The sequence below is a fragment of the Jaculus jaculus genome, chromosome 17 (assembly GCF_020740685.1).
Source record: "Jaculus jaculus isolate mJacJac1 chromosome 17, mJacJac1.mat.Y.cur, whole genome shotgun sequence".
Classification (NCBI taxonomy): domain Eukaryota; kingdom Metazoa; phylum Chordata; class Mammalia; order Rodentia; family Dipodidae; genus Jaculus; species Jaculus jaculus.
In genome coordinates, this window is record NC_059118.1 from 62837537 (window position 1) to 62863387 (window position 25851).

The 25851-nt window shown below is 47.8% G+C and overlaps 1 protein-coding gene across 2 annotated transcripts in view; it reads right to left on the reverse strand.

The window, feature by feature from the left end:
• The window catches only part of LOC101604872 (desmoplakin), a 57711-nt gene that overhangs the window by 9715 nt on the left and 22145 nt on the right, over positions 1 to 25851 (reverse strand). For both annotated transcript variants that reach the window (XM_045136473.1, XM_045136472.1), the window contains exons 5-20: positions 24004 to 24132; positions 22900 to 22950; positions 21292 to 21453; positions 20671 to 20775; positions 19843 to 19938; positions 17397 to 17522; positions 16786 to 16938; positions 12778 to 12932; positions 11415 to 11541; positions 9996 to 10197; positions 8177 to 8403; positions 6463 to 6629; positions 5652 to 5790; positions 3176 to 3369; positions 1267 to 1429; positions 557 to 640 (exon numbers count right to left, since the gene is read on the reverse strand). In XM_045136473.1, coding sequence (XP_044992408.1) covers positions 557 to 640; positions 1267 to 1429; positions 3176 to 3369; positions 5652 to 5790; positions 6463 to 6629; positions 8177 to 8403; positions 9996 to 10197; positions 11415 to 11541; positions 12778 to 12932; positions 16786 to 16938; positions 17397 to 17522; positions 19843 to 19938; positions 20671 to 20775; positions 21292 to 21453; positions 22900 to 22950; positions 24004 to 24132 — 2280 coding nt within the window. The remainder of the gene's footprint in view (positions 1 to 556; positions 641 to 1266; positions 1430 to 3175; positions 3370 to 5651; positions 5791 to 6462; positions 6630 to 8176; positions 8404 to 9995; positions 10198 to 11414; positions 11542 to 12777; positions 12933 to 16785; positions 16939 to 17396; positions 17523 to 19842; positions 19939 to 20670; positions 20776 to 21291; positions 21454 to 22899; positions 22951 to 24003; positions 24133 to 25851) is intronic.

Genomic DNA, 25851 nt, shown 5'->3' on the forward strand with positions numbered 1-25851 from the left:
GATTTGTTTTGTTTTGCTTGAGGTAGGGTCTCACGCTAGCCCAGGCTGACCAGAAACTCATTCTGTAGCCCAGGCTGGCCTTGAATTCGTGGTGATCCTCCTACCTTAGTTTACTGATTGCTGGGATTATAGGTTTGAGCCACCATGCCTTACTAGAAAAGCATACTTAATGGACTTTAAAGGAGTGGTGAACAGCTATAATTTCACTTATGTGAAATGATCAAACTATTTCTAGAAATCAGCCTAACTCCTAAACCATTAGTGACCAAGCACTTAACACTGTTTTATTAAATGAAGTGTGTGAACCCCCACGAGCCAGCTCAGTAATCTTACACAGAGCCCCCAAGGGAAGATAAACACCAGCCCAGCCTGTGGGTGCCTCCAGTGTGTGATGAATTCACAGACAAGCATTGAAAACTTCCACAGATGGCTCAGAACAACTGTGCACAGCCAGAATCCCCATCCGCAGGAAGTTTATATAATCATTAAAGCAGCAAACAATGCAATTAACAATATCCCTGATGACACAACTACGTTCTTAGAGAAGCCAACATACCTTAATTGAATTTGCACACAGTTCAGCGATTTTGTGGACTTCTTCCGATTTGTCTCGTTTGCCAGATATTTCATTGTGCAAGTTCTAGACAAAGAAGACAACAGGCGTGAGTGATAAGCGATATAGGCAGTTAGAAATAAGTGCGGTTTCACTCTTTTACCGTGTTTTGTTTTCCTTCATGTACTGGCCTCATATTTTCAGTTGCAGCTTAGGAGACCATCATTTTTTCTACTAAAAGAAGAAAACTCTATAGCCTATCACTTAAAAAATTTTTTTTGTTTTATTTATTTGACAGCGACAGACAGAGAGAGAAAGAGGCAGAGAGAGAGAGAGAGAGAGAATGGGCGCACCAGGGCCTCCAGCCACTGCAAACGAACTCCAGACGCGTGCGCCCCCTTGTGCTTCCTCTGCACCTATCACTTTTAAGAAGACACTGTATTCCTGTGGTCCTATCACCTTTTTCCTCTTCTTTTCTTTGGAGACAGGGCAAAGGCTGAAGAATCTCCTGTCTCAGCTTCCCATGTGTTGGGATTGAAGGTATATGCCATATTGACTCACTTAAAAAAAAAATCCTTTACTATAACATGAAAACATTACATCACTCCTGGCTTTGTAATTGCATTTCTTTCTAAATGCCTCACTCTCAAACCAGAGACTACTTATACCCAATTAATCTCAAAAGAGAGATGGTGTGACAAATTGGCTTATACCTTCTGCTCATTTAAAAACCGCATGACTGTGTTGGAATCTCCAAACTTCATGGACTCCAAGGAATCCTGGCGGCGCTTGGCATCATACAGCCACTTGCAGAAGCTCTGATAGTTATCACGATAATTCCTCAGTTGTTTAATTTGCTTCTCCAGGTCCCACAGTCTGAGGAAAATGTAACAACATTATTTACATTAGTTTTTTAATATTTTTCATTTCATTTATTTATTTATTTGACAGAGAAAGAGGGAGAGAATGAATGGGCTTGCCAGGGCCTCCAGCCACTGCAAACGAACTCCAGATGCAAGGGAGGGGAGGGGAAAGGAAGGGATGGAGGCAAGGGGAAAGGAAGGGGGGAGAGAAGGGGAAAGGAAGGAAAGGGAAAAGAAAAGCAGTTCACGAAACCTGCCTCAGGACAGACGGACGAGCCCTCCAAGCTCTGGCCCCTGTGAAATGAGCTCACAAAGGTGCGCACACATTGTATGATTCCATTTATATAAACTACTCGGAACAGGCAAATCCAGAGGCTTAAGGTTGACTGGTGACAGGCAAGAGCTGGAGAGTGGGGTGGTAAGGTAATGGGGGGGTGACTGCAGTTGGGTATGAGAGTTCCTTGGAGGGTGATTAAAAAGTTTTAAAACTCAAATTATAGGGCTGGTGGTAGAAGTTGGTGGTAGAACACTTGCTAGCCTGTGTGAGGTCCTTGGTTTGATCCCCAGAATTGGGGAGGAAAACACCGCCCCAGCAGGCTATGGTGACGGCCACACAACTCTCCCCAGGCAGCAGCTCCCTGAACTGTCTGCTTCGAATGCAAAACTGCACGGCACGATAATTATAGCTCCATAATAGTAATAATCATGATTATTACTATTATTATTTTTTATGGTTTTTTTTAAAATAATTTTATTTATTTATTTATTTGAGAGTGACAAACACAGAGAGAAAGACAGATAGAGGGAGAGAGAGAATGGGCACGCCAGGGCTACCAGCCTCTGCAAACGAACTCCAGATGCGTGCGCCCCCTTGTGCATCTGGCTAACGTGGGACCTGGGGAACCGAGCCTCGAACCGGGGTCCTTAGGCTTCACAGGCAAGCGCTTAACCGCTAAGCCATCTCTCCAGCCCTTGTGGTTTTTTTTGAGGTAAGGTCTCACTGTAGTCCAGGCCGACCTGAAATTCACTATGTAGTCTCAGGCTGGCCTCAAACTCACAGAGATCCTTCTACCTCTGCCTCCTGAGTGCTAGGATTAAAGGTGTGCACCACCACACTCAGCTCCATAATTATTTGTTTAATCACTGTTAATAAAAGGGATTACAATCAGGGTACTTCAGGAAATATTTTTTACATCCTAATTTGCTGTCAAGACATATTTTGTTCACATTGGGACAGAATTTATTAGCTTCTTACAAAGTGAAATACACAATTGACATATGAACCAGCACCTCACTCCACCTATATTTACTCAAGAAGATTGAAAATCAATGTTCACAGAAAAAGTTGTATGTAACTTTTCTTTGCAATATAAATGTTTGTAGTGGATGTAAATGCTTCCATAGTTCATTCATAACTGCACAATGTGAACACATTTTTGAATAAGATTTAATTTTCACAAATTTTAGGAGACCACTCACTCAAAGCAGCTCCTATTCCCAGTGCCAGGACGAGAGTCCACAGGGCACACAAACACTTGTCAAATAGCTTTTCCTGATTGTCTAGGACCCTGGAAAGCTACGGTGATATTCTCCATTTTACACAAAGCTGTCTGCGGGCAGTCCACGAAAGACTACCCATTATACTTAACTTCTCCACCAAATGAAACCACTGTTTTTTCTATAATTACTGCTTCAAGTGGCATTCCCACAACGCTTGAACCATCAAATGGGAAGAGAGTGGGTAAGGAGGTAGACACACCTGAAGTCTATTTGTTTATCTATCTTTTGCCAGCGATCTGTCAGCTGTGTGACCTTCTCACTGAACTTGCCCAGGTCCAGATCGTACAGCGGATACTGCTGGGATGTCTGGGAGTGGATCTGCTGGGCCTTCTGCAGCTCTGTCTTCATGGTGGCCAACAGGGACTTCTTCAAGTTCAAGTCATTTTTTATTTTCTGTAAGGGATTTAGAAAAAAAAAGTGCAGACAAAATTAATCTCCTTCCATTGTATGCTACAGAAAAAGCCACTATTTTAAATTTTATTTATCAACTAGTTATCTTTTTTAAAAAAAAATGTGTCTTTGGTGTTAACGATCAAACCAAAGCTTTGCACCCAACAGTCTAACACTCTCCCACTGAGCTGGAAACTGCCTCACATTACTAAGCTTAATAGGGAAAACAAAGGTGGTGTATATCTCAGTAGTTCAGCACGTGATTAGAATATGCACAGCCCTGGATTTGATGCTTAGTATCTCCAAAAAAGGAAAAGTTTATGAAAAGCTTTAGAATATTCATAGCTTTTAGACTTTTAGCCTTTGACTAGACTTATATTTACTAATGCAATTTCTCTGTATTTGTTCCAGTGATTATGAAATTACTGTGTGCCCCTGTTAAGAAATGATTGAAAGCATATGATAAGAAATGATATGGAAGCATATGAGAAATGCTAAATACCACATTCTATTTCTGAAATGATCACGGTGCTTATCAACTCACTATGTAGCCGAGGCTGGCCTCAAACTCATGGCAAGTCTCCTGCCTTTGCTTCCCAAGTGCTAGGATTACAAGCAGGAGCCACCACACGTGGCTGAGAAGTGCTATGAGGAAGAGATCGGTTTAACTCAGCACTCCACAAACTAAGCCCATCGTTAGTGACTTTCTCATAGAAGCAGACACTGGAAACAGAGTCTCACAGCAACAACAGATGTTGGCCCTGGATAGCCAATAAAACCCAGGAGCATATGTGAATAGAGAATACCCTTTAGTAGCTACGTGTGGTGGTGCACACTGGTAATCCCAGCACTTCGAAGGTGGAGGCGAGAGGATCAGCAGTTCACGGTCAGCTCTGGCTACACAGTGAGCTTCTGAAAGTGAGCTTGGAATGCATGAGACGCTGCCAGCCTCAACAAAACACACAAACAAACAAAAATGCCAGGCTGGAGAGATGGCTCAGCAGTTAAGGCCCTTGCCTGCAAAGCCTAAGAACCCAGGTTCAATTCCCCAGAACCCCAGTAAGTCAGATGCACATGGTGGCACATGCGTCTGGAATTGGTTTGCAATGGCTACATGCCCTGGCATGCTCATTCTCTGTTTCTCCCATACATAAATAAATAAAAATAAAACTATTTTTTAAAAAGCATAGACATTACCCCAGATTAACATATCACCACCAGCTCACTAACGCGAGATATTGATGATAGGAGAGCTAGTGCAAGGTATATGGACTCTATACTATCCTGCCGATTTCACTGTAAATCTGTAGATGTTCTAAAAGAAATATATTTTCAAAAAGTAGGAAAGTGAAAAGAAAGCCACTCATGAAAACTTAGTGAGACTTCAGAACACATCCCACATCACCTCCCATGAGCTTCAGAGCAGTGACCACGTCCCGTCCCACCTCCCGTGAGCTTCAGAGCAGTGACCACGTCCCGTCCCACCTCCCGTGAGCTTCAGTGCAGTGGTCACATCCCACACCATGTCCTGTGAGCTTCAGAGCAGTGACCATGTCCCACACCACCTCCCGTGAGCTTCAGAGCAGTGGCCATGTCCCGTCCTGCCTCCCGTGAGCTTCAGAGCAGTGGCCATGTCCCGTCCTGCCTCCCGTGAGCTTCAGAGCAGTGGCCATGTCCCGTCCTGCCTCCCGTGAGCTTCAGAGCAGTGACCACATCCCACACCACCTCCCATGAGCTTCACAGCAGTGACCATGTCCCACACCACCTCTCGTGAGCTTCAGAGCAATGGCCACGTCCTGTCCTACCTCCCGTGAGCTTCAGAACAGTGACCACATCCCACACCACCTCCCATGAGCTTCACAGCAGTGACCACATCCCACATCACCTCCTGTGAGCTTCAGAGCAGTGACCACATCCCACACTGCCTCCTGTGAGCTTCAGAGCAGTGACCACATCCCACACTGCCTCCTGTGAGCTTCAGAGCAGTGACCACATCCCACACTGCCTCCTGTGAGCTTCAGAGCAGTGACCACATCCCACACTGCCTCCTGTGAGCTTCAGAGCAGTGACCACATCCCACACTGCCTCCTGTGAGCTTCAGAGCAGTGACCATGTCCCACACCACCTCCCGTGAGCTCCAGAGCAGTGGCCACGTCCTGTCCTACCTCCCGTGAGCTTCAGAGCAGTGACCACATCCCACACTGCCTCCTGTGAGCTTCAGAGCAGTGACCACGTCCTACACTGCCTCCCGTGAGCCAGGCTACAGTTGTGACCCTTCCTATTACCTTCAGTCCACAGCGGTAAGCTTCCACCTTATCCAGGTCCAGGCAGACAGTTTCCTCCTCAGTAAGCCTTGCCTCATAGACCTTTAACATGTCTTCTGTTTGGAGAATGGCCTGGAGAAGAGCTCTTGCTGAGCACAGGCTGGAAAGAGCAAGACAGGCCAATAAAGTTGCCATTGCCATATCAGAGGGTAAGCACGTGACTCTGGCCACTTTTCATGAAACAAAATGATGAAGCCCATCAAGCCGGGTGTGACAGCGAAAGCCTGTGATCCCAGCCCCAGGGAAGCTGAGCGAAGAGCACTGCTGTTTGAGGCCAGCCTGGACTACATAGGGAGGTCTAGCCTACAGTATGAGACCCTGTCTCAAACAAACCAAAAGAAATCTAATTTATTTTGCTTCCTTTGTAAGATGTGGGATCAGCATTATGTTTCCCATCTGTCATAATTCCGACCACCACTCCACACTTACTGAAGCATTCCAAGTTCTGAGCCTACAACGTGCCTCAGCACTAAGATAAAAGAAAACAGTTCAACATTTCATAATAGTGGAATCAACTCCAAGCCACAGGAGAATTACGGAAATCTCTAGTAAAAAGGGGATCTGATTCCCGCACCTGGGAGGTAGAGGCAGGAGAATTGAGGCCAGTCTCAGCCATAAGACACAGGGTCCATTATACCAAGTATAAAACTTCACCAGGCTGAGGATACAACTCAGTGGTAGAGCCCTTGCCCCAGCACCTCAAGGAAAAAAAGAAAAGAAAAAAGAAATCTGGGGAAAGCAAATGATCTTTGACTAGTGCACCCACGCTGACCTGTTTAAGTAGCCATCTGTAACACCGTTGATATTTTCCAGCTTCTGAAACAGTCCAAACACCTCATTCTGTAAATAGCAGTACTTTTCAGACCCTCGGAAGTTAGCAAGCATGTCTTTCAGCTGGTTGAGAACCTCGGCGATGGCTTGTGAGTCGTTCTGTACGCTCTGTCACCAAAGAAAAGAAGCCCTCTTCATCAGCTGTGCGATTTTTAAAATTTGTGTTTATCATGTGAACTTAAGGTATACAGCATTCTATTATGACATATACATGTGTGGGGGGGTGGGTGCACGCGTGTATGTGAAATGACTACCACTGTTAGGCAAATTAGTACATCTGCCACCTTCCTGGGTTCCTTGTGAGTGTACGTGTTTGTTAGGAGCACCTAAAGCCAGGCATGGTGGCGCACGCCTTTAACCCCAGCACTGGGGAGGCAGAGGTAGGAGGATCACTGTGAGTTCGAGGCCACCCTGAGACTACAGAGTGAATTCCAGGTCAGCCTGGGCTACAATGAGATCCTACCTTGAAAAACAAAAACAAAGAAACAAAAAATTTGAATTAAGAAAAAAGCACCTGAAGTCTAGTCTCTTTGTAAACTTTCAATAAACATGATATTATGACCTATGGTCCTTTTGCTTTAACATTAGCTCTCCAGACTCGTCTTACATAACTCAACCTTTGACCTGCATCTCTTCCCTTCCTCCCTGGCATCGTTCCTATACTCGCTCTTGTTTCTGGTCCCGTGACGTTCAGCTCTTGTTAGAGTCTGCACGCAAGTGGGACCACACGGTCTTGCCATTACGCGTCTGCTCTGCCTCACTTGGCGAGTCCTCATGTTCATTCATATCGAGGTACTTGTCAGATTCTCTTCTTTATCTATTTTAACTTTTTTAATTTATTTGCAAGCAGAGCGAGAGGGAGAGAGAATGAGGACAGCAGGGTCTCTTGCTGCTGCAAATGAACTTCAAATGCTCAGACCACTTTGAACATCTCACTTTACAATGGATTCTGGGAAATCGAACCCAGGCCAGCAGCCTTTGCAAGCAGGTGCCCTTAACTGCTGAGCCATCTCCCCAGCCCTTCTCTTTTCTTTTTAAAATTGAATAATATTCCATGCTGGGCATATGCCACACTATTAGAAAATGGACTAGACAGTGGTCAGTGTTCTGCATTATAGCTGTGTGATTCTTCCAGTCTTTTTGCCCTTAAAAAGTCCTTGGGGGGGGCAGGGCTGGAGAGATGGCTTAGTGGTTAAGGCACTTGCCTGTGAAGCCTAAGAACCCAAGTTGTATTCCCCAGGACCCACGTAAGCTAGATGCACAAGGTGGTGCATGTGTTTGGAGTTTGTCTGCAGTGGCCAGAGGCCCTGGCATACCCATTCTCTCTCTCTCTTTCTCTCTCTAATAAATAAAATTAAATATTTTTTAAAGTCCTTGGTGTAGCAATAAAAAAAAAAAATAGATTTGCCCATACACATACAAGCCAGGAAGTTTTTCCTTCATTTGTAAACAAATATAAAAGTATATGTGAAACTAGATGTGGTGGTGCAGGCTTTTAATCTCAGCATTTGGAAGGCCGGGGTAGGAGGATCGCTGTGAGTTCGAGGTCAACGTGAGACCACAGAGTAAATTCCAGGTCAGCCTGGGCTAGAGTGAGGCCCCCCTGAAGCCAAACCCCAAGCCCGTGCGAGCCCGCGAGGAAGCGCGGGGCCCACCTTGAGCTCGTTGATCTTCACAGTGATGTGGTGCGGTGAACCCTGCTCCACCAGCAGCAGGTTCTTCAGCGACATCCGGCCCTCACAGTGCTCCATCTGCCTGCGGATCTTCTGCAGCTCCATCAGCAGCCACGTTTCTTGTTTGTCATTTTCTCTGTTCGTTTCAATTACTTTATTGTGGTTGACGTCTTGGCAGGAGCCAACATGCGTGATTTCAGTTTTGGTCACTGTAAAAACAAAATAAGTTTGGGGCTGGAGAGATGGCTCGGCGGTTAAGCGCTTGCCTGTGAAGCCTAAGGACCCCGGTTCGAGGCTCGGTTCCCCAGGTCCCACGTTAGCCAGATGCACAAGGGGGCGCACGCGTCTGGAGTTCGTTTGCAGTGGCTGGAAGCCCTGGAGCGCCCATTCTCTCTCTCTCCCTCTATCTGTCTTTCTCTCTGTGTCTGTCGCTCTCAAATAAATAAATAAAAATTTTTTAAAAAAAAGTTTGGATCATAAAAATCAGAGATTTCCTAGCTAGCGGCGTGCCGGGCCTTGAGACACCATTCGCAATGCCTAAAAACACTCCAATTTCCTTTGACTTGATTCTAGAACTTTGGTGTGTACATGATTGTCTATGCCCACTATGGTATGGATAAGGTTTGCCCCTCCCCTGAGACGCACGCACTGGAAGAGTGACGGCTCACGTGAAGGGACTGAGACAGAGGCACCTTTCAGAGGTGTGCCCAGAAGCCGAGTACATTGTGGGCATTCCACCCTCAGCAAGGACGAATGCCCTCAGGACTGGGCAAGTCGTCAGCACTAATCATTTCTCAACAATGAGTTACTCTCAAGCCAGGCCAACCCATGTAGTTGGCGCCTACTGCATGCGACCCCCCCTTTTCTGCTTCTCCACTGCCCTGTAACATGGCCAGGGGTCATTCACCAGGTGCCATGCCATTTGGGTTTCCCAGCCACCAAAACCATGAGCTAAATGATCCTCTTTTCTTGACCAATTCCCTAGATTCAGGTATTTTGTTATATCAAAAAAGCATACTAGGGGCTGGAGAGATGGCCTAGCAGTTAAGCGCTTGCCTGTGAACCCTAAGGACCCCCGATCAAGGCCTGATTCCCCAGACCCACATGAGCCACATGCACAAGGTGGCACATGTAGCTGGAGTTTGTTTGCAGTGGCTGGAGGCCCTGATGCACCATTCTCTCTCTCTCTCTCTCTCTCTCTCTCTCTGCCTCTTTTTCCCTCTGTCTGTCACTATCAACTAAATAAAAAATAAACAAAAAAAAATAGTCAAGCACAGTATTTTTTAAAAAAGCACACTAAGTGCTGTTTTAAAAAGAAAAAGTAGCCAGGCATGGTGGTACACTTCTTTAATCCCAGAACTCGGGGGGCAGAGGTGGGCAGATCACCGTAAATTCAAGGCCACCCTGAGACTCCATAGTGAATTCTAAGTCAGCCTGGGCTACACTGAGAACCTACCTCCAAAAAAAAAAAAAAAAAAAAAAAAGGTTCTGAAACTACTTTTATACAAATGGTTTGAAAAGCCAATTACACATGAGGCTGATAGAGACGGATGTGGGCTGGAGAGGTGGCTCAGCGGTTAAGATGCTCCCTGCAAATCCTCACAACCTGGCTTCAACTCCCAGCACCCACGTCAAGCCAGATGCACAAAGTGGCGCCTGTAACTGGAGTTCGTTTGCAATCGTGCCTAGAGGCCCTGGTGCACCCATTCCCACTTTCTCTCTGTCTCTCTGATTGGAAAAGAAGGAAGGGAGGGAAGGAGGGAAGGAGGGGAAAAGGAAGAGAAGGGTGTCCTGGGCTGACCTGTCTGGTGCTGCGGGTGGCCTGGCAGCTGGATGACCAGAGTCTGGTAGTGCTTCTGGGCGTCCGTGAACTGCGACTGCATTCTCCGTTTGTCGTCGTCGCCGAACATCTCCGAGCCCTGGCTGTTCCGGATGAACTCCTGGTAGTGCAGCTCAAGGTCCGAGATGGTCTTCATGTAATCCTCCTGCCGCATGGTTTTCAGCTGCCCAGAGACAAGAGGCCGCGCGTCAGCCAGAGGTGCTGCGCCACCGCGGACGCCCCTCACCCCAGGGAGACCAAGGGGCGCTCATGAACCACGCCCCCCCCCCCCAGATGGAGCCTGAGGCCGCTCTAATCATGGTAGGCTACGACGCAGAAGGTCTTGGAACGTTTTGTCTGTGTTCCTAAGGACCACAGCAATGGATTGCTCACCTACAGGATATTTTTCCTCAAACAAAATATTACTCAGGTTCTGGAGAAATGGCTTAGCACTTAAGGCTCTTTCTTGCAAAACCTCAGGACACAGGTTCAAATTCCCCAGTACCCATATAAGCCAGATGCACATGGTGGCATATGCACCTGGCATTCTTTTATAGTGGCTAGAGGTCCTGGTATGCCCATTCTCTCTCTCTCTCTCTCTCTCTATATATATATATGTATAGATAGATAGATAGATAGATACATACATACATACATACATAGACACATAGATACATATATATATGTGTGTATGCATATATATATCTATACATACATATATATATATCAAATAAAATTATTTTTTGAATATTACTCAGAAGTCCCAAATGGACAGCACAGTATAGCAAGACTTCTCCAGCTGTGAATGTAAAGGGGGGGAGGGGAACCCTGAGACCTGCCCATTCTGCTTCCCTTTCCCCGCCTGTCACTAACGTTGTCACTCTGCTGAAGCACTCCTCAAGCTAGGGTTCTTCCAGACACCCCTGGAAGAGCCCTGAGCTCAAGGAGGATGGTCAGCGTTTCCTGGAGAATGCCATCCTGCCTGGCCCTTGTCCACAGCCGAGCAGTGGGCATCTGGGACCTGATTTCCCTTCCTCTCCCAGGAGGCTGGGGTCCTAACTACTTCAGGCCCTCATTGCCTTCCCCACAGGTACTTCCTGCCTGTCAGGTCACTTCTGTGAGAGTTTCTGTTTGTCTCCCAACCAGCCATAAGCCAGTGCCTCCTGGTTTTGTTCATTTTGCGGTGCCAGCAACGGAACCCAGTGCCTCACACAAGCCGAGCAAATGCTCGACCACTGAGCTCTGTCCATCTGCTCTTGTGAATACTGGACAGGTCGGACCTCTATGGAGGCTGAGAGGCCTCATGGGATACAGTGCGAATCACCAGCTGCCCAGTGAGGTCTGCCTGTAGCTGGCAGCAAGCACCCACGTCAGGCAGCCCACCATGTCCCCAGGACACACCTTGGCGATGGTCATGGCCCGAATCTTCTCAATGTCAATCATGCAGTAGTGCCAGGATACCAGGCTCTTCATGTTGATGTACAGCTGGTTCCACAGAGCCAAGATGGCTTCGTAGTACTGCTCGATCCTGGGAGGCAGGAAGGGGAGCCACTTCAGCCAGACAGGAAGGGCACGCAGGTACAACCACCCAGAAATCAAAACAAAACCTTACGAGTGACAGGTGCACCTGTGCTTTTCAAAAGTGCCGACATTTCGATGGATTTGGACCAAGCTACCCCCCAAAAGTATATCATTTTTTTTAAATGTTTTATTTATTTATTTATTTGAGAAAGAAAGAGAGACAGGGCCATCAGCCACTGCAAACTTAACTCCAGACACATGCACCATTTTGTGCATCTGGCTTACATGGGTCCTGGAGAACTGATCGAACCTGGGTCCTTTGGCTTTTCAGGCAAGTGGTTAACTGATAAGCCATCTCTCCAGCCCCCCAAAAGTATATTCTTCGCTTTTGTCTACACACTATGGGACATTCACATCACTTTAGTTGAGGCAGGTGGATGTGGTAAGGAGGGTGGCTCTTTACCCACGAAGCCAACCCTTCAACCAGCCCTCAGGTGTTATTTTTTATCCAGTAGTAACCATAGTGTCGCTGGGTGTGGTGGCACACACCTTCAATACCAGCACTCGGGAGGCAGAGGTAGGAGGATCGCCATGAGGTCAAGGCCACCCTGAGCTACATAGTGACTTCTAGCTCAGCCAGAGCTAGAGTGAAACCCTACCTCTAAAAACAAAAACAATAACAATAACCACAGCCGGGTGTGGCGGTGCACACCTTTAATCTCAGCACTCAGGAGGCAGAGGTAGGAAGATCTCTGTGAGTTCCAGGCTTGCCTGGGACTATATTGTGAGTTCCAGGTCAGCCTGGACTAGAGTGAGACCCTATCCTCGAAAAGAAAAAATCCAAACAAAAACAATAATCAAAGTGTCTTCAAAATATAAATGCATGACAAAGTAAAGGTGACCTTTAAGAGGTTCCTTTTCCAGGAAGCCATTATGGTAAAAATAAATAAGAATCTGGGCTGGAGGAATGGCTTGGCCATTAAGGCATTTGCCTGCGAAGTCAAAGGACTCAGGTTCAATTCCCCAGGACCCTGGTAAGCCAGATGCACAAGGTGGCTCATGCGTCTGGAGTTTGTTTGTAGTGGCTGAAGGTCCTCGTACACTCATTCTGTCTACCTGCCTCTCTCTCTCAAATAAATAAAATAAATTTTAAAAAGCCTGCTGGTTTGTCTTCTGCTGGGGTGCAAGCGCCCGTACCCCCACTGCACCTGTGCCCTGGCCACTGGGAGCAGGGACAACTCACTTGCTGGAGAGATCCACAGCCAGCGGGTTCGGAGGGGGGACAATGAGCCCCACGGAGGGCACGAGCATGTCCACGCCTCCAGGGCCCGTCACGCACCACTTGCTGCGCTCGTTGTTGTCCTTCAGGATGCATTCGTCCCCTTTGTGCACGATTTTCTGTAAGGCAAGCAGCCCCCCGTGAGCTCTACGAGCAGGGCGCCCCGCGGGCCCGAGACAGGGAGGAAGACGCGCCAACTGCTACAACGCTCGGCGCTGCCCCCGTGAAGCTGGTTCTAAATTTACACGGGGCTGTTGTAAATAAAACATTGTGAGTGAACTAGGGAGAGTGACTTTACGAAGTCAGTCTGGGGCGTCGGCCAGGAGCGGAACTCTTCCGCAAAGCAAACCTCGCCCTGTCACGTCCTACTTATTTTTTTAAAAGATTTTATTTTTTATTTATTTGAGACAAACAGAGAGAGAGAGAGAGAATGGGTGCTCCAGGGCCTCTAGCCACTGCAAAAGAACTCCAGATGCATGTGCCACCATGTGCACCTGGCTTACATGGGACCTGGAGAATTGAACCTGGGTCCTTAAGTTTCATAGCCAAGCACCTTAACCGCTAAGCCATCTCTCCAGCCCTCACGTTCTATTTTTGTGGCTTGTGTTTCATGTATTAGATTTTGATATGAGGGAGACACTGCCCTCATGTGTTCTTAAACCTTTTAAACACTTAATGTATTTGCACATGTGTGTGTATTATAGATGTGCCTGGGTCTCTTGCCACTGCAAATGAGTGCTCATCTGGGTGGCTAGGGAATTGAACCTGGGTCGTCGCAGCCCCTTGCTCTTAAGTTTTCAAAATAAAAACATTCTGGTGTCATTCTCCAGTAGAACAAATTAACTACAGCATTTAAATATCTTTGCTTACAAATTAATTGCATCTAGGCCCAGAGGCCCAGGCCTGGAATCACAGCTATTCAGAAAGCCGGGGCAGGAGCATCACAAGCTTGAGGACTGCCTGGGCTGCAGTGAGGGTAGGGGCATCCTGATCAACTTAGCAAGACCATGCCTCATAACAAGAATCCCAGAGAAGGACTCGGGTACTGCTCGGCGGCATAGGGCTTGCCTGCCAGGTGGGAGGCCTCAGACTCACTGTCCAATACAACAAAAAGCAGAGTTAGTTAATTCACTCCAGTCTCCACAGCTTCTTGAAATGGCTACTTCAGGGTTGTGGCGTCGCCAAAGGCAGCGTGCTTCCTAGACGTGAGGCAATACAAGAGCAAAAGCGCTGCGCGCTAAAACAACTGGTGAAACATAAGACACTGGAGTTTCTCCCTGTATTCCGACCCAACTGCCTCTTTCTCTCCCCTGTATTCCCTGTTGGATTTGTAACACTCTTACTCTGAAGCCCAGGATGGCCTTAAACTAGAGGTAGTTCCCCTGCCTCAGCCTCCCCGAGCGCTGGAATTATAGATGTGCAATACCAACTCCCAGCCCAACCTGAACTACTTTCTTCTCAGTCAACAAGCTGTTAAGATACTTCCACATGGTACAGTACTCGAACATTCCATAAAGCTTTCCTAACCAAGTAATCACACTGATTCTGAAATCCTTCATAATGTTACAATGAGAAAACAGATCTGTGAGATTCTTATAAGCAAACACTAAACCAAACCATCTTCTATATAAATGCCACATCTACGGGGCTGGGGGGAGGGTGGCGAGTGGTTAAGGCACTTGCTTGCACAGCTTGACAGCCCAAGTTCAATTCCCCATGTAAAGCCAGATGCACAAAGTGGCACATGCAACTGGAGTTCATTTGAGGGCAGGAAGGAGGGCCTGGAGTGCCCATTCTCCCTTTCTCTCTCTCTTTCTCTCTCTCTCTCTCTCTCTCTCTCTCTCTCTCTCTCTCTCATATCTGTCTCACTCTCTCTTAACTAAATGAGAACATTTTAAAAAAATAGCCAGGTGTGGTGGCCCACACCTTTAATTCCAGCACTTGGGAGGCAGAGACAGGAGGATCACCATGAGTTCGAGGCCACCCTGAGACTACATAGTGAATTTCCAGGTCAGCATGAGCTACAGTGAGATCCAAACTTGAAAAACCAAAAAGTAAATAAATAAATAAGTAAAAATGCTGCATTTACATCAGAACCTACAGAACTTACGTGCTCAAGTACTGCCCAAATCAGCAAGACTCTTACTTTTACAGGCAGCACAATGACATCACTTGTCATTTATTTGGTCAGTAAGATGAGGATGTTCACAGATAAATTTTAGGTACTAGAAGAAATAGTAGCCTTAAGGATTTTTCTTAAGTTTTCAGAACAACTCCTGTCTGATCTTGGGGTGTAGCTCAGTGAGGGAACTCATGCTTGCACGGCCTGAGGCTCCACCTGACCTCCCCAACACTAGAAGTGACTATTTTCCTTTCACGACATGTCTAGGTGATTCTGTAGAGCTGCGGCATGGCTGCCACAGGCTGCTATTCTATTCGTCCAAGCAAAGACAGGACAGGACAGCTGTGCCCACTGAAACCAAGATGAGCCTTGGCTCTCCTGATGGACAGGCAAAGCCCTATGTCATGGTTCTAGAGCAGCTCTCCTGATGGACAAAGCCCTCTGTCATGGTTCTAGAGCAGCTCTCCTGATGAACAAAGCCCTACATCATGGTTCTAAAAGCAGCTCTTCTGATGGACAAAGCCCTCTGTCATGGTTCTAGAGCAGCTCTCCTGATGGACAAAGCCAAGCCCTACATCATGGTTCTAGAGCAGCTCTCCTGATGGACATACAGAGCCCTACATCATGGTTCTAGAGCAGCTCTCCTGATGGACAGAGCCCTATGTCATGGTTCTAGGCAGCTCTCCTGATGGACAGACAGAGCCCCGCATCATGGTTCTAGAGCAGCTCTCCTGATGGATAGACAGAGCCCTGCATCATGGTTCTAGGCAGCTCTCCTGATGGACAGATGGAGGCCCGCATCATGGTTCTAGGCAGCTCTCCTGATGGACAGACAGAGCCCCACATCATGGTTCTAGGCAGCTCTCCTGATGGACAGACGGAGCCCTACATCATGGTTCTAGGCAGCTCTCCTGATGGACAGACAGAGCCCCGCATCATGGTTCTAGAGCAGCTCTCCTGATGGACAGACAGAGCCCTGCATCATGGTTCTAGAGCAGCTCTCCTGATGGACAAAGCCCTACGTCATGGTTCTAGGCAGCTCTCCTGATAGACAAAGCCCTACGTCATGGTTCTAGGCAGCTCTCCTGATGGACAGACAGAGCCCTGCATCATGGTTCTAGGCAGCTCTCCTGATGGACAGACGGAGCCCTACATCATGGTTCTAGGCAGCTCTCCTGATGGACAGACGGAGCCCTACATCATGGTTCTAGGCAGCTCTCCTGATGGACAGACAGAACCCCGCATCATGGTTCTAGAGCAGCTCTCCTGATGGATAGACAGAGCCCTGCATCATGGTTCTAGGCAGCTCTCCTGATGGACAGACAGAGCCCTGCATCATGGTTCTAGGCAGCTCTCCTGATGGACAGACAGAGCCCTGCATCATGGTTCTAGGCAGCTCTCCTGATGGACAGACAGAGCCCTACATCATGGTTCTAGGCAGCTCTCCTGATGGACAGACAGAGCCCTGCATCATGGTTCTAGGCAGCTCTCCTGATGGACAGACAGAGCCCCGCATCATGGTTCTAGAGCAGCTCTCCTGATGGACAGACAGAGCCCTGCATCATGGTTCTAGGCAGCTCTCCTGATGGACAGACAGAGCCCTGCATCATGGTTCTAGGCAGCTCTCCTGATGGACAGACAGAGCCCCGCATCATGGTTCCAGAGCAGCTTTCCTGATGGACAGAGCCCTACGTCATGGTTCTAGAGCAGCTCTCCTGATGGACAGACGGAGGCCCGCATCATGGTTCTAGGCAGCTCTCCTGATGGACAAAGCCCTACATCATGGTTCTAGGCAGCTCTCCTGATGGACAGACAGAGTCACGCATCTTGGCTCTGCAGCGCGAGCGCACCTGGTCCTGCTTGTAGTCACACAGAGCCCGGAGGATAATGGGCTTGTTGCTCCTGTAGTCTGGGTTCCGTGGCTTCAGCTGCACGATCTTCTTGGACTTGTTCACCAAGTTCTGCACCTGACGCTTGTATTCTAGGATTTTCTCCCGCTCTTTCTGCAAATGCAAACACAGCCTTTAACAACACAGCTGCCCTGTGAAGTTTATAGCTCTCTGGATGACAAGGATGTGCCTGCTACAACATGGCAGGTTAAACACCACTGTAACTGCACAATGGTAATAAAGCACAAACGGATCCCCAGGGAATAGGAAAGGCTTCTGTCATGAGCCTGCCCAATCACATGGGCAGTAGGGAATGCCCTCGTGTGAAAGGACCTGTGGGGAATCAAAGTGTGCTCTCCCAAGGGAATCACCAGGGGAGTCGTGGGTCCTCCCAGCTCCTGTTTTCAGTAAGCCACCCAGGCCCTGAAGTGAAAATCATTCTCCAGGTGGCCGCACATGCAGAGAAGCCATTGAATGTCGAGGGAATTGCTGGAGTGGGTGCAGGTGTGTACTGCATACCAGCTGCAGCCTGAGCTGCACCTGGGGTTCACCCCCCGCCAGGGCCGTGGTACCTCCAGCTCCTTGATCTGCTCCAGAAGATGCTGCAGGGGTGTGTTCTTGTCACAGGGGTACTTCTTCCGGATGGAGTCCTGCAGACCCTTCAAGTAGGCTTCAGTCGACTGGGCCTCTTCAAAAAACTGTGAAGAATGAGAGTGACCCATGTCAATGAAGAGGAATTTATCAGCAGACGCTGTCACTGCCACAGTTCAGATCTTGGATGTCACCTAAAGGCACATGTGTGAAAAGCTTGGGCCCGGAGCGGTACCCCTGGGAAAACTTCAGAAGGAAGGGCCTTGTGAGAGGTCTTTAACTTTGAGGGGCAGTGTTCTCAAAGGAGATTATGGCACTGGGGAGATGGCTCAGCCATTAAAGGCACGTGCCTGCCAGCCTGGGCTGATTCCCCAGTGCTCATGTAAAGCCACGTGCACAAAGTGGCGCATGCATCTGGAGGTCACTTGCAGTGGCAGGAAGTCCTGGTGTGTCCCTTCTCTCTCTCTCTCTCTCCTCCTCCCCCTTTCATTTTTTCTCTCTCAAATAAATGAATAAATACATAAATAAGAAAGGATATCTGTTTAAGCTGGGCATGGTGGCTCATGCCTTTAATCCCAGCATTCGGGAGGCAGAGGTAGGAGGATCAACATGAGTTTGAGGCCACCCTGAGACTACAGAGTGAATTCCATGTCAGCCTGGGCTAGAGCAAGACCCTACCTTGAAAAATAAATAAATAAATATATATATAAAGTGTGTGTATATACATAGATAGATAGATATAGATAGATAGATATAGATATACACTTTATTTATTTATATTTATTATTATTATTCATATATATATATATGGCAAACAAAAAGAGAGAGAGACAAAGAGAATGGATGTGTCAGGGCCTCCAGCCACTGCCCAGACACATGCGCCACTTTATGCATCTGGCTTTATGTAGATACTAGAGAATTAAAACTGGGTTGTTAGGCTTTGCAGACAAGTACCTTAACTGCTGAGCCATCTCTCCAGCCCCAAAAACATGTTTTTAAAAAGGGAGATGGCTGGGCATGGTGGTGCACACCTTTAATCCCAGCACTAGGGAGGTAGAAGGTGGAAGGATCGCCATGAGTTCAAGGCCATCTTGAGACTACATAGGGAACTCCAGGTCAGCCTGGGCTATAGTGAAACCCTACCTAAAAAAAGGAAGGAAGGAAGGAAGGAAGGAAGGAAGGAAGGAGGGAGGGAGGGAGGGAGGGAGGGAGGGAGGGAGGGAGGGAGGGAAGGAAGGGAGGGAGGAAGGAAGGGAGGGAAAGGAAGGAAGGGAGGGGAAGGAAGGATGGAAGGAAGGGGAAGGAAGGAAGGAAGGATGGAAAGAAGGAAGGAAGGAAGGAAGGAAGGAAGGAAGGAAGGAAGGAAGGAAGGGCAAGCATGGGGACTGTAGGACTCTAGGCCCTTCTCCCACCCTTTGCTTCCTGGCTGGCACGATGTCAAGTGGTTTTGTCCCGCCCCACACACCCCTCCATGATCATCTGCTTTATTACAGTAACGGGGTCCATGAGTCACAGACTGAAACTGCAAAATCATAGGCCAAAATAAACCTTTTTCTTTTTTAAAAATATATTTGTTGTTTATTTTATTTATTTGAAGCAACAGAGAGAGAGAAAGAGGCAGAGAGAGAGAATGGGCGCACCAGGGCCTCCAGCCACTGCAAATGAACTCCAGACACGTGCGCCCCCTTGTGCATCTGGCTAACGTGGGTCCTGGGGAACCGAGCCTCGAACCAGGGTCATTAGGCTTCACAGGCAAGCGCTTAACCATTAAGCCCAAACCTTTTTCTTTTTTTTTTTTTGGTTTTTCGAGGTAGGGTCTCACTCTAGCTCAGGCTGACCTAGAATTTACTCTGCATTCTCAGGATGGCCTTGAACTCACGGCGATCCTCCTACCTCTGCCTCCCGAGTGCTGGGATTAAAGGCGTGCGCCACCACGCCCGGCCCAAACCTTTTTCTTTACACGTTAACTGCTTCAGGTGTTTTGCTATGGTGTCAGAGAGCTAGTAGTTCTGCGTCAGACTGTCTCCCCTAAGCCTCTGGTAGGGGCTAAAGGACATGAGCAGCACAGGAACTAGGCACATGGGGGAGGGAAGCAGGACCTGAGTCAACGGTGGTCAGGTTACAGGTCTACGCTCCCCTGAACGGAAACCAATTGGTAGGATGTATACAGTGATTTCAGGATTGTTTTCAGTGCTTTTCAAACACACTCAACCCAGGCATGGTGGCACACACCTTTAATCTCAGCACTCAGGAGGCAGAGGTAGGAGGATCGCCATGAGTTCGAGGCCGCCCTGAGACTACATAGTGAATTGAGCCTGGGCTAGACCGAGACCCTGCCTTGAAAAACAAGCAAGCAAACAAACAAACAAACAAAAAATCACTCAAAGGATAAGGTACGGAGACCCGCAAGATGACGAGGATGCTGACCTGGAAGTAGGCTGCATTTTCTTTGAGGTGCACGTCGATGCACTTGGTGATCTGCAGGATCCAGCTCCACTGCGTCTGCAACGTGTCCATGTACGCCTGCAACGAGACGGCGCCGCTGACCGCCCAGCTCCACTGCACCGAGGCGCAGGCCCCACGCACACACGGGGGCACACACGGACACACGACATGCCTTTTTATTGTGCGGCGGAAATTAGATTTTACAACCAGTTTCCACAAACCACTGCCATCAGAGGGGGAGTGTGGCTTCCTTGGATGGGCATGAACTGAGCAGCTACTGACCAGTCAGGGCAGACGCTGAAGACAGTACGTGAGGAAGGTCCCTCTGCCACACCAAGCCAGGTGCTGGATCCCAGGACGTCTGGGGCATCGGGTCAGAGGGCCAAGGGGGCTTAAGGTAGTGAGTCTTACAGACAATACGGGTGACCTACACCAGCCTAAGCACGGGCCACAAATGACAGCTTTTTGACAAAAGTCAACGAACTATACTGCCCAAAGGCTATACTAGGTCCACTGCCTTTATTTGTGAATAAAGTTTTATTGGAGCCCAGCCATGCTCATTCATTTACATAGTGTCTCTGGTGGCTTTTGTGATACAGTGGCAGAGGTCAGTGATTATGACAGAGACCACCTAACCTACAAGTCAAAAGTACTTATTATGTAGGTTTTCCAGAAAAAGTGTGCAACCCTGACCCAGAGTTGTTGATCCAAAACAGAAAATAAAGTCGGCACTGCTCTGATGGAGAGAAATCAACCACCCACGTAGGCTCTTTCTGCCCAGCTTTTCAACATGACTCCCATGAAGCCCACCTCAATTTTGTCTGAAGCCGGATGCTGATTGAGGACAAGTTGATCGCTTTCTTGCTTAAGCTTATTAAGCTCCTTTTCCTTGACCTCCAGTTGGCTCATGCGGATCTATGAAAGAAAACATCAAGTCCTTTAGAGAATGCTGCCACTCTAGGCCCGCATCACCCTCAGTATCTAGAGGGTGCTGCACCCAAGACTGCGTGCATTTTGGAAACGAACGATGCCACGGACTGGTGTGACTTGTGTTGTCCTCGAGAATCACAGCGTCTTCAAGGCTGGAAAGCGTGTCTGTCACAGGACAGTAAGTGGCTCAGGCCAGACTGGTGACCAGGCCTGACCAAGATCACAAAGGAAAAGTAATGCCTGGAGAGTGTCCCTCACCCAAAATGCTGGGGACAGGAAGTGTGGAGTGTCCCTCCCAAGCAATGCTGGTGACCAAGATCACACGTGGAACGTGATGCCTGGAGAGTGTCCCTCACCCAGAATGCTGGGGACAGCACTTGGAAAGGAGTGGTTTTTCCAAAGCTGAATGACAGGGGCTGGCCGCTTATTAAACTACCCCGTGTCCCCTCGCAGCCCTCCAGGCAGCAGGCTGAGCAGGCCCGTGAGGCCCGGCAGGCGCACCGAGAAGGCCTCTTGCTTCTGCGCGATGTCCGTGTTCCTGTCGCTCCAGTCGTACAGCAGCTCCTCCTCCTCGCAGTCATTGATCCACATGATCTCCCGGGACGTGGCCTGGATGATGTTCTGCAGCTGGCGCAGGTGGTCCATCCTCTCGAAGGACGCTTTCTGCCGGCCAGGGTCAAAGGCGGCATTAGAAACAGCACACACAGAAGCCGTGCTCACAGCAGACTTCACACACAAACCTCTGTGGCTCCCTTACCAAGATCATCTGAAAACAGGCAAAAGCTACTAACCTGGCGCATTCACTGACCACCAAGAGCCTGCCCAAAATTGTGATGGATGAGAGGGCAATGGTGACTTTAGATTCAAACAGCCAAAAGGTCTTTTGTTTGTTTGTTTGTTTGTTTGTTTCTCCCCTCTGGTACCAGAGGTCCGACTTCAGCCTCCCTTATGCTCCACAAGCGTTCAACCACTCAGCTCCTTCCCCACTGATAATGATGTTTGGCTTTAACACTTTTGGACAGGAAGATAGCTCAGTGGTTAAAGATGCTTGCTTACAAAGCATCCTGGCCCCAGTTCAATTCCCCAATACCCAATGTAAAGCCAAATGAATGAAGAAAATGTTATGCATGAGGAGTTCGCTGGCAGTAACCAGAAGACCTGGTGTGCCTATTCTCATTCTCTCTCTTTTTCTCCCTCTCCTCTTGAAGAATTGGACTCTTAGATAAATCGAGCCTTTTATCTTACACAAGACAAGGTTTTCCCCCTCTCCTACACCTACAAACTTAAGGGGCCATCAGTTGTATCCAACAGGAAAATTATTGTGTCACCAATAGCCACATTATTTTAAAACTGTTATATCCAGCAAAGAAATATAAGAAAGGTGGGGGCTGGAGAGATGGCTTAGAGGTTGAAGGCGATTACTCACAAAACCAGGTTTGATTCGCAAATACCCACATAAAGCCAGATGCACATTCTCCTCACCCTTCAAGCAAATAAATACATCAATAACATCAGAAAAAAAGAAATATGGCCAGCCATGGTGGCACACACCTTTAATCCCAGCACTTGGGAGGCAGAGGTAGGAGGATCACCATGAGTTCGAGGCCACCTTGAGACTACATAGTGAATTCCAGGTCAGCCTGAGCTAGAGTGAGACCTTACCACAGAAAAACAAAAAAGAAAACAGAAATATGGAAAAGGTGAAAACAAGGTGGCACAAATCGGTGGCAGAATGGGCATCTCTCTTATGAAACAAGCGACTGACACAGAGCCAGTCATAAGATGGCAATGACCGTTTAGTAAACCTGCACCCTTACTTAACCCTCTTCTGAAGACTGCCATCCCAGAGTCTCAGAGGCCGATCACTATACAAGCAACTAACAAATGCCATTCACACGACGCTCAAAATTAGTACTACCTTTGGGGGCAGGGGACTTCAAATTTGCTTCTAAAGGAAAATCAACAGTAACAACAATATTAGGGTCTCTGAGCACCAGCAGCCAGTGTAGGTCCAGGGTGGAAGGTCTCGCTGAGCAGCTGCACTGTCCCCAGGGGCCACACACTATTGAGGGACAAGGACTTCCCGTCCTTTGGAGGAAATCAGCTTACCAGCAGGTTTTCATACTCCTCCTCCAACTGGTAGATGGCAGACTTCTCACGCTGGAAGAAAACACAGCTAACTTTAATTCCCCTGTGTATTTCTGAAGGAAAAGAAGCCTTAAGTGGGGCATGGTGTCGCACACCTGTAATCCCAACCCTGGGAGGCAGAGGTAGGAGGATGTTCGAGAGTCCGAGGACCACCTGAGACTACATAGTGAATTCCAGATCAAATTGGGCTAGAGCGAGGCCCTACCTCAAAAAACACAAGCAAAAAAAAAAAACGAAAAACAGAAAAAGAAACAGCAGCTCTGCTGATCTTCCTCCCTACGGTGCTGGCCTTGGATCCCTCAGGAGAAAGAAGGATTGTTCTACGAGGTTTCCCACATGTGGTTTAAAGATCCCTCCATGGCTGAGTACAGCCTTCACCGCAAAATAAAGGCCTAGTCACTGTCACCTAATGACTTGCTTTTTGTACATCTTTTCTGAACATTTGAAACTATTACTTAGAATGCTCTAGATCTTAGGGAAATGAGAAAGTCGATCAGGTACTAAAATGGACAAGTTTTTGTTGTTGCTGTTATGGTTTTGTTTTTAGGGCATCCAGAACAAATGAGGATGGATAGCCTCAGCCTAACTACAAAAGTTGGTGATTTCACTGTGCAGAGATCTTGGGAGCCGAGCACCGAAAAGCAGATTCCCGTCTCGCGCTGTCATTCTCTCTACCCAGCTGCAAGTCTGACTTTTTCTCCACACAAGAGAAGTGTTGGCCTAGGTCATGATTTTCTTTGGAAGAAACGCATCTTAATTTCCACCTACAAAAGGATTCACCAACAATACGAACATGCAACGACCGACCTAGGTTCCTCAGAAGGTGACGGTCTGCGTTCTGCCGACTAGATCCCACATCTACAGAGCCAGCTCGCGAGTGCCCGCGGGCACTTAGCTCGGGCTCAGCTCCTCCTCTACGTGCCCTAGATCTTTCTCTTTCCACTCCCCTTCGTGAAACAGGATTCTAATAATGGTCCACTCTTGCAAAGGAAAGCACAGCCATAGAGCAGTCACACAGTCCTACAGTATGCTTTCTGAGGACTCCAAAATGCAAATGAGCAATACCAGGTCGGCCTTGATCTTATCCAGCTGCCAGCGGTAATCTCCGATCGCATTGTGGATGCTTCTGTGGCTGTTGACGTGCTGTTCCACCGAGGCCAAGTCCACACCCCAGGCGATCAAGTCCATCTCCGCCTGGGGACGAAGAGAAAATAGGAAAAGACACCTTTTACTGTCCCTGTCCGGCAGCTGGTCGACCCACTTCTCTCCAGCCCCAGGGGCCAAAGGATCTCTGCTTCTGAGAAAACAAACATGTACAGTAACCCCGGAGACCGAGGCAGGACGTTAAGCCCAGGAGTTCAAAGCCAGCCTGGGTACACAGCAAGTCCCCATCCCAACACCACCTCACCAAAACACACTGCATACGTCAAAATGAAGCATGTTTGAAGCCAAAATATTTTTCTAAGGTCCAAGATGACCAAACAGGGCTGGGAAGATGGCTCAGCAGGTAAAGGCACTGGCTTACAAAGCCTGATGACCTCAGTTCAATTCCCCAGTCCCACATAAACCAGTGGAACATGCATCTGGAGTTCATGTGCAGTGGCAAGAAGCCCTGGCATGCCCACTCTCTCCTTCCCTCCCCTGCCTTCCCTTTCTATTTATAAACATATAAATAAATAAAAGCATTTTTTTAATTTAGAAAGATTACCAAACAGCTAATGGCAATTGTTTAACACATGCCTCAATTTGTTTAGCCCTAGCCCAGGAGGAGCCGAGGAAGATGCAGAAATGGGTGTCTTGCAACCTAGACCATGATCTCTGAAGAAACTCTGTGTGAGAACGCAAGTGTGTGTGTGTGTGTGTGTGTGTGTGTGTGTGTGTGTGTGCGTGTAAGATACCAGTATGTGTATTATAGAATGTTATAAAATGCCAATGGACATTTCTTCAGTCAACCATTTTACTGTACACCCAAAGTCACTGAGAAACCAGTTACACATAGTTTCTCCAGCCCAACAGCTAACCTGAAAGAATTTGTCATTGTTTATTTCTTTAAATTATCTTTTATTTTGTTATGTGTGGGTTTTAAAAGTAGGGTCTTGCTCTAGCCAGGCTGACCTGGAATTCACTATGTAGTCTCAGGGTGGCCTCGAACTCATAGCAATCCTATCTCGAGCTCCCGAGTGCTGGGATTAAAGGCGTGCGCCACCACGCCGGGCTAAATTTGCTTTTCTTTGTCGTTGCGGTACTGTGGATCAAACCCATACTTCATACATACCAGGCGAGCGCTCTGCCACTGAGGTACACCGCTGGCCTTGAGCTCTTTGGATGAATAAACTCAGAAGTGAACGGTGCACTTACATCTCGTACTTTCAGCATACAAACAACACCGTGGTCTACTTCAAAGGGAAATTGCACACTCAAGAACGTTGCTTTGATTAATGTGGGTTTTAGTTTTTTGAGGGGGGTTTTGGTTTTGTTTTTTTGTGGTACTGAGAAGTGAACCTAGGAGTTCACACATGCAAGGCAAGTGATATACCACTAGGCTTTCTCCAGTCCTCTATTCATGTTGGCAATATTAACATTGTGGGTTTAGGTTCAGGGGTTTTCTTTTTTTTCATTTTGTTTTTCGAGGTAGGGTCTCACTCTAACTCAGGCTGACCTGCAGTTCACTACGTAGTGTCAGGGTGGCCTCGAACTCACAACAATGCTCCTACCTCTGCCTCCCAAGTGCTGGGATTAAAGGCGTGCGCCACCTCACCCGATTTAGGTTCAGGTTTTTAAAAAATTAAAAGTGTATAGTTTTGGTACTTCAGTCTAAATTTAAAGAATATGACTCAGTAAGAATCAAACACACTCTTCCATGTTTCATTCTGGGGCAAGTTCATCATCTCCCTCTCCTTTTACATGAGTACC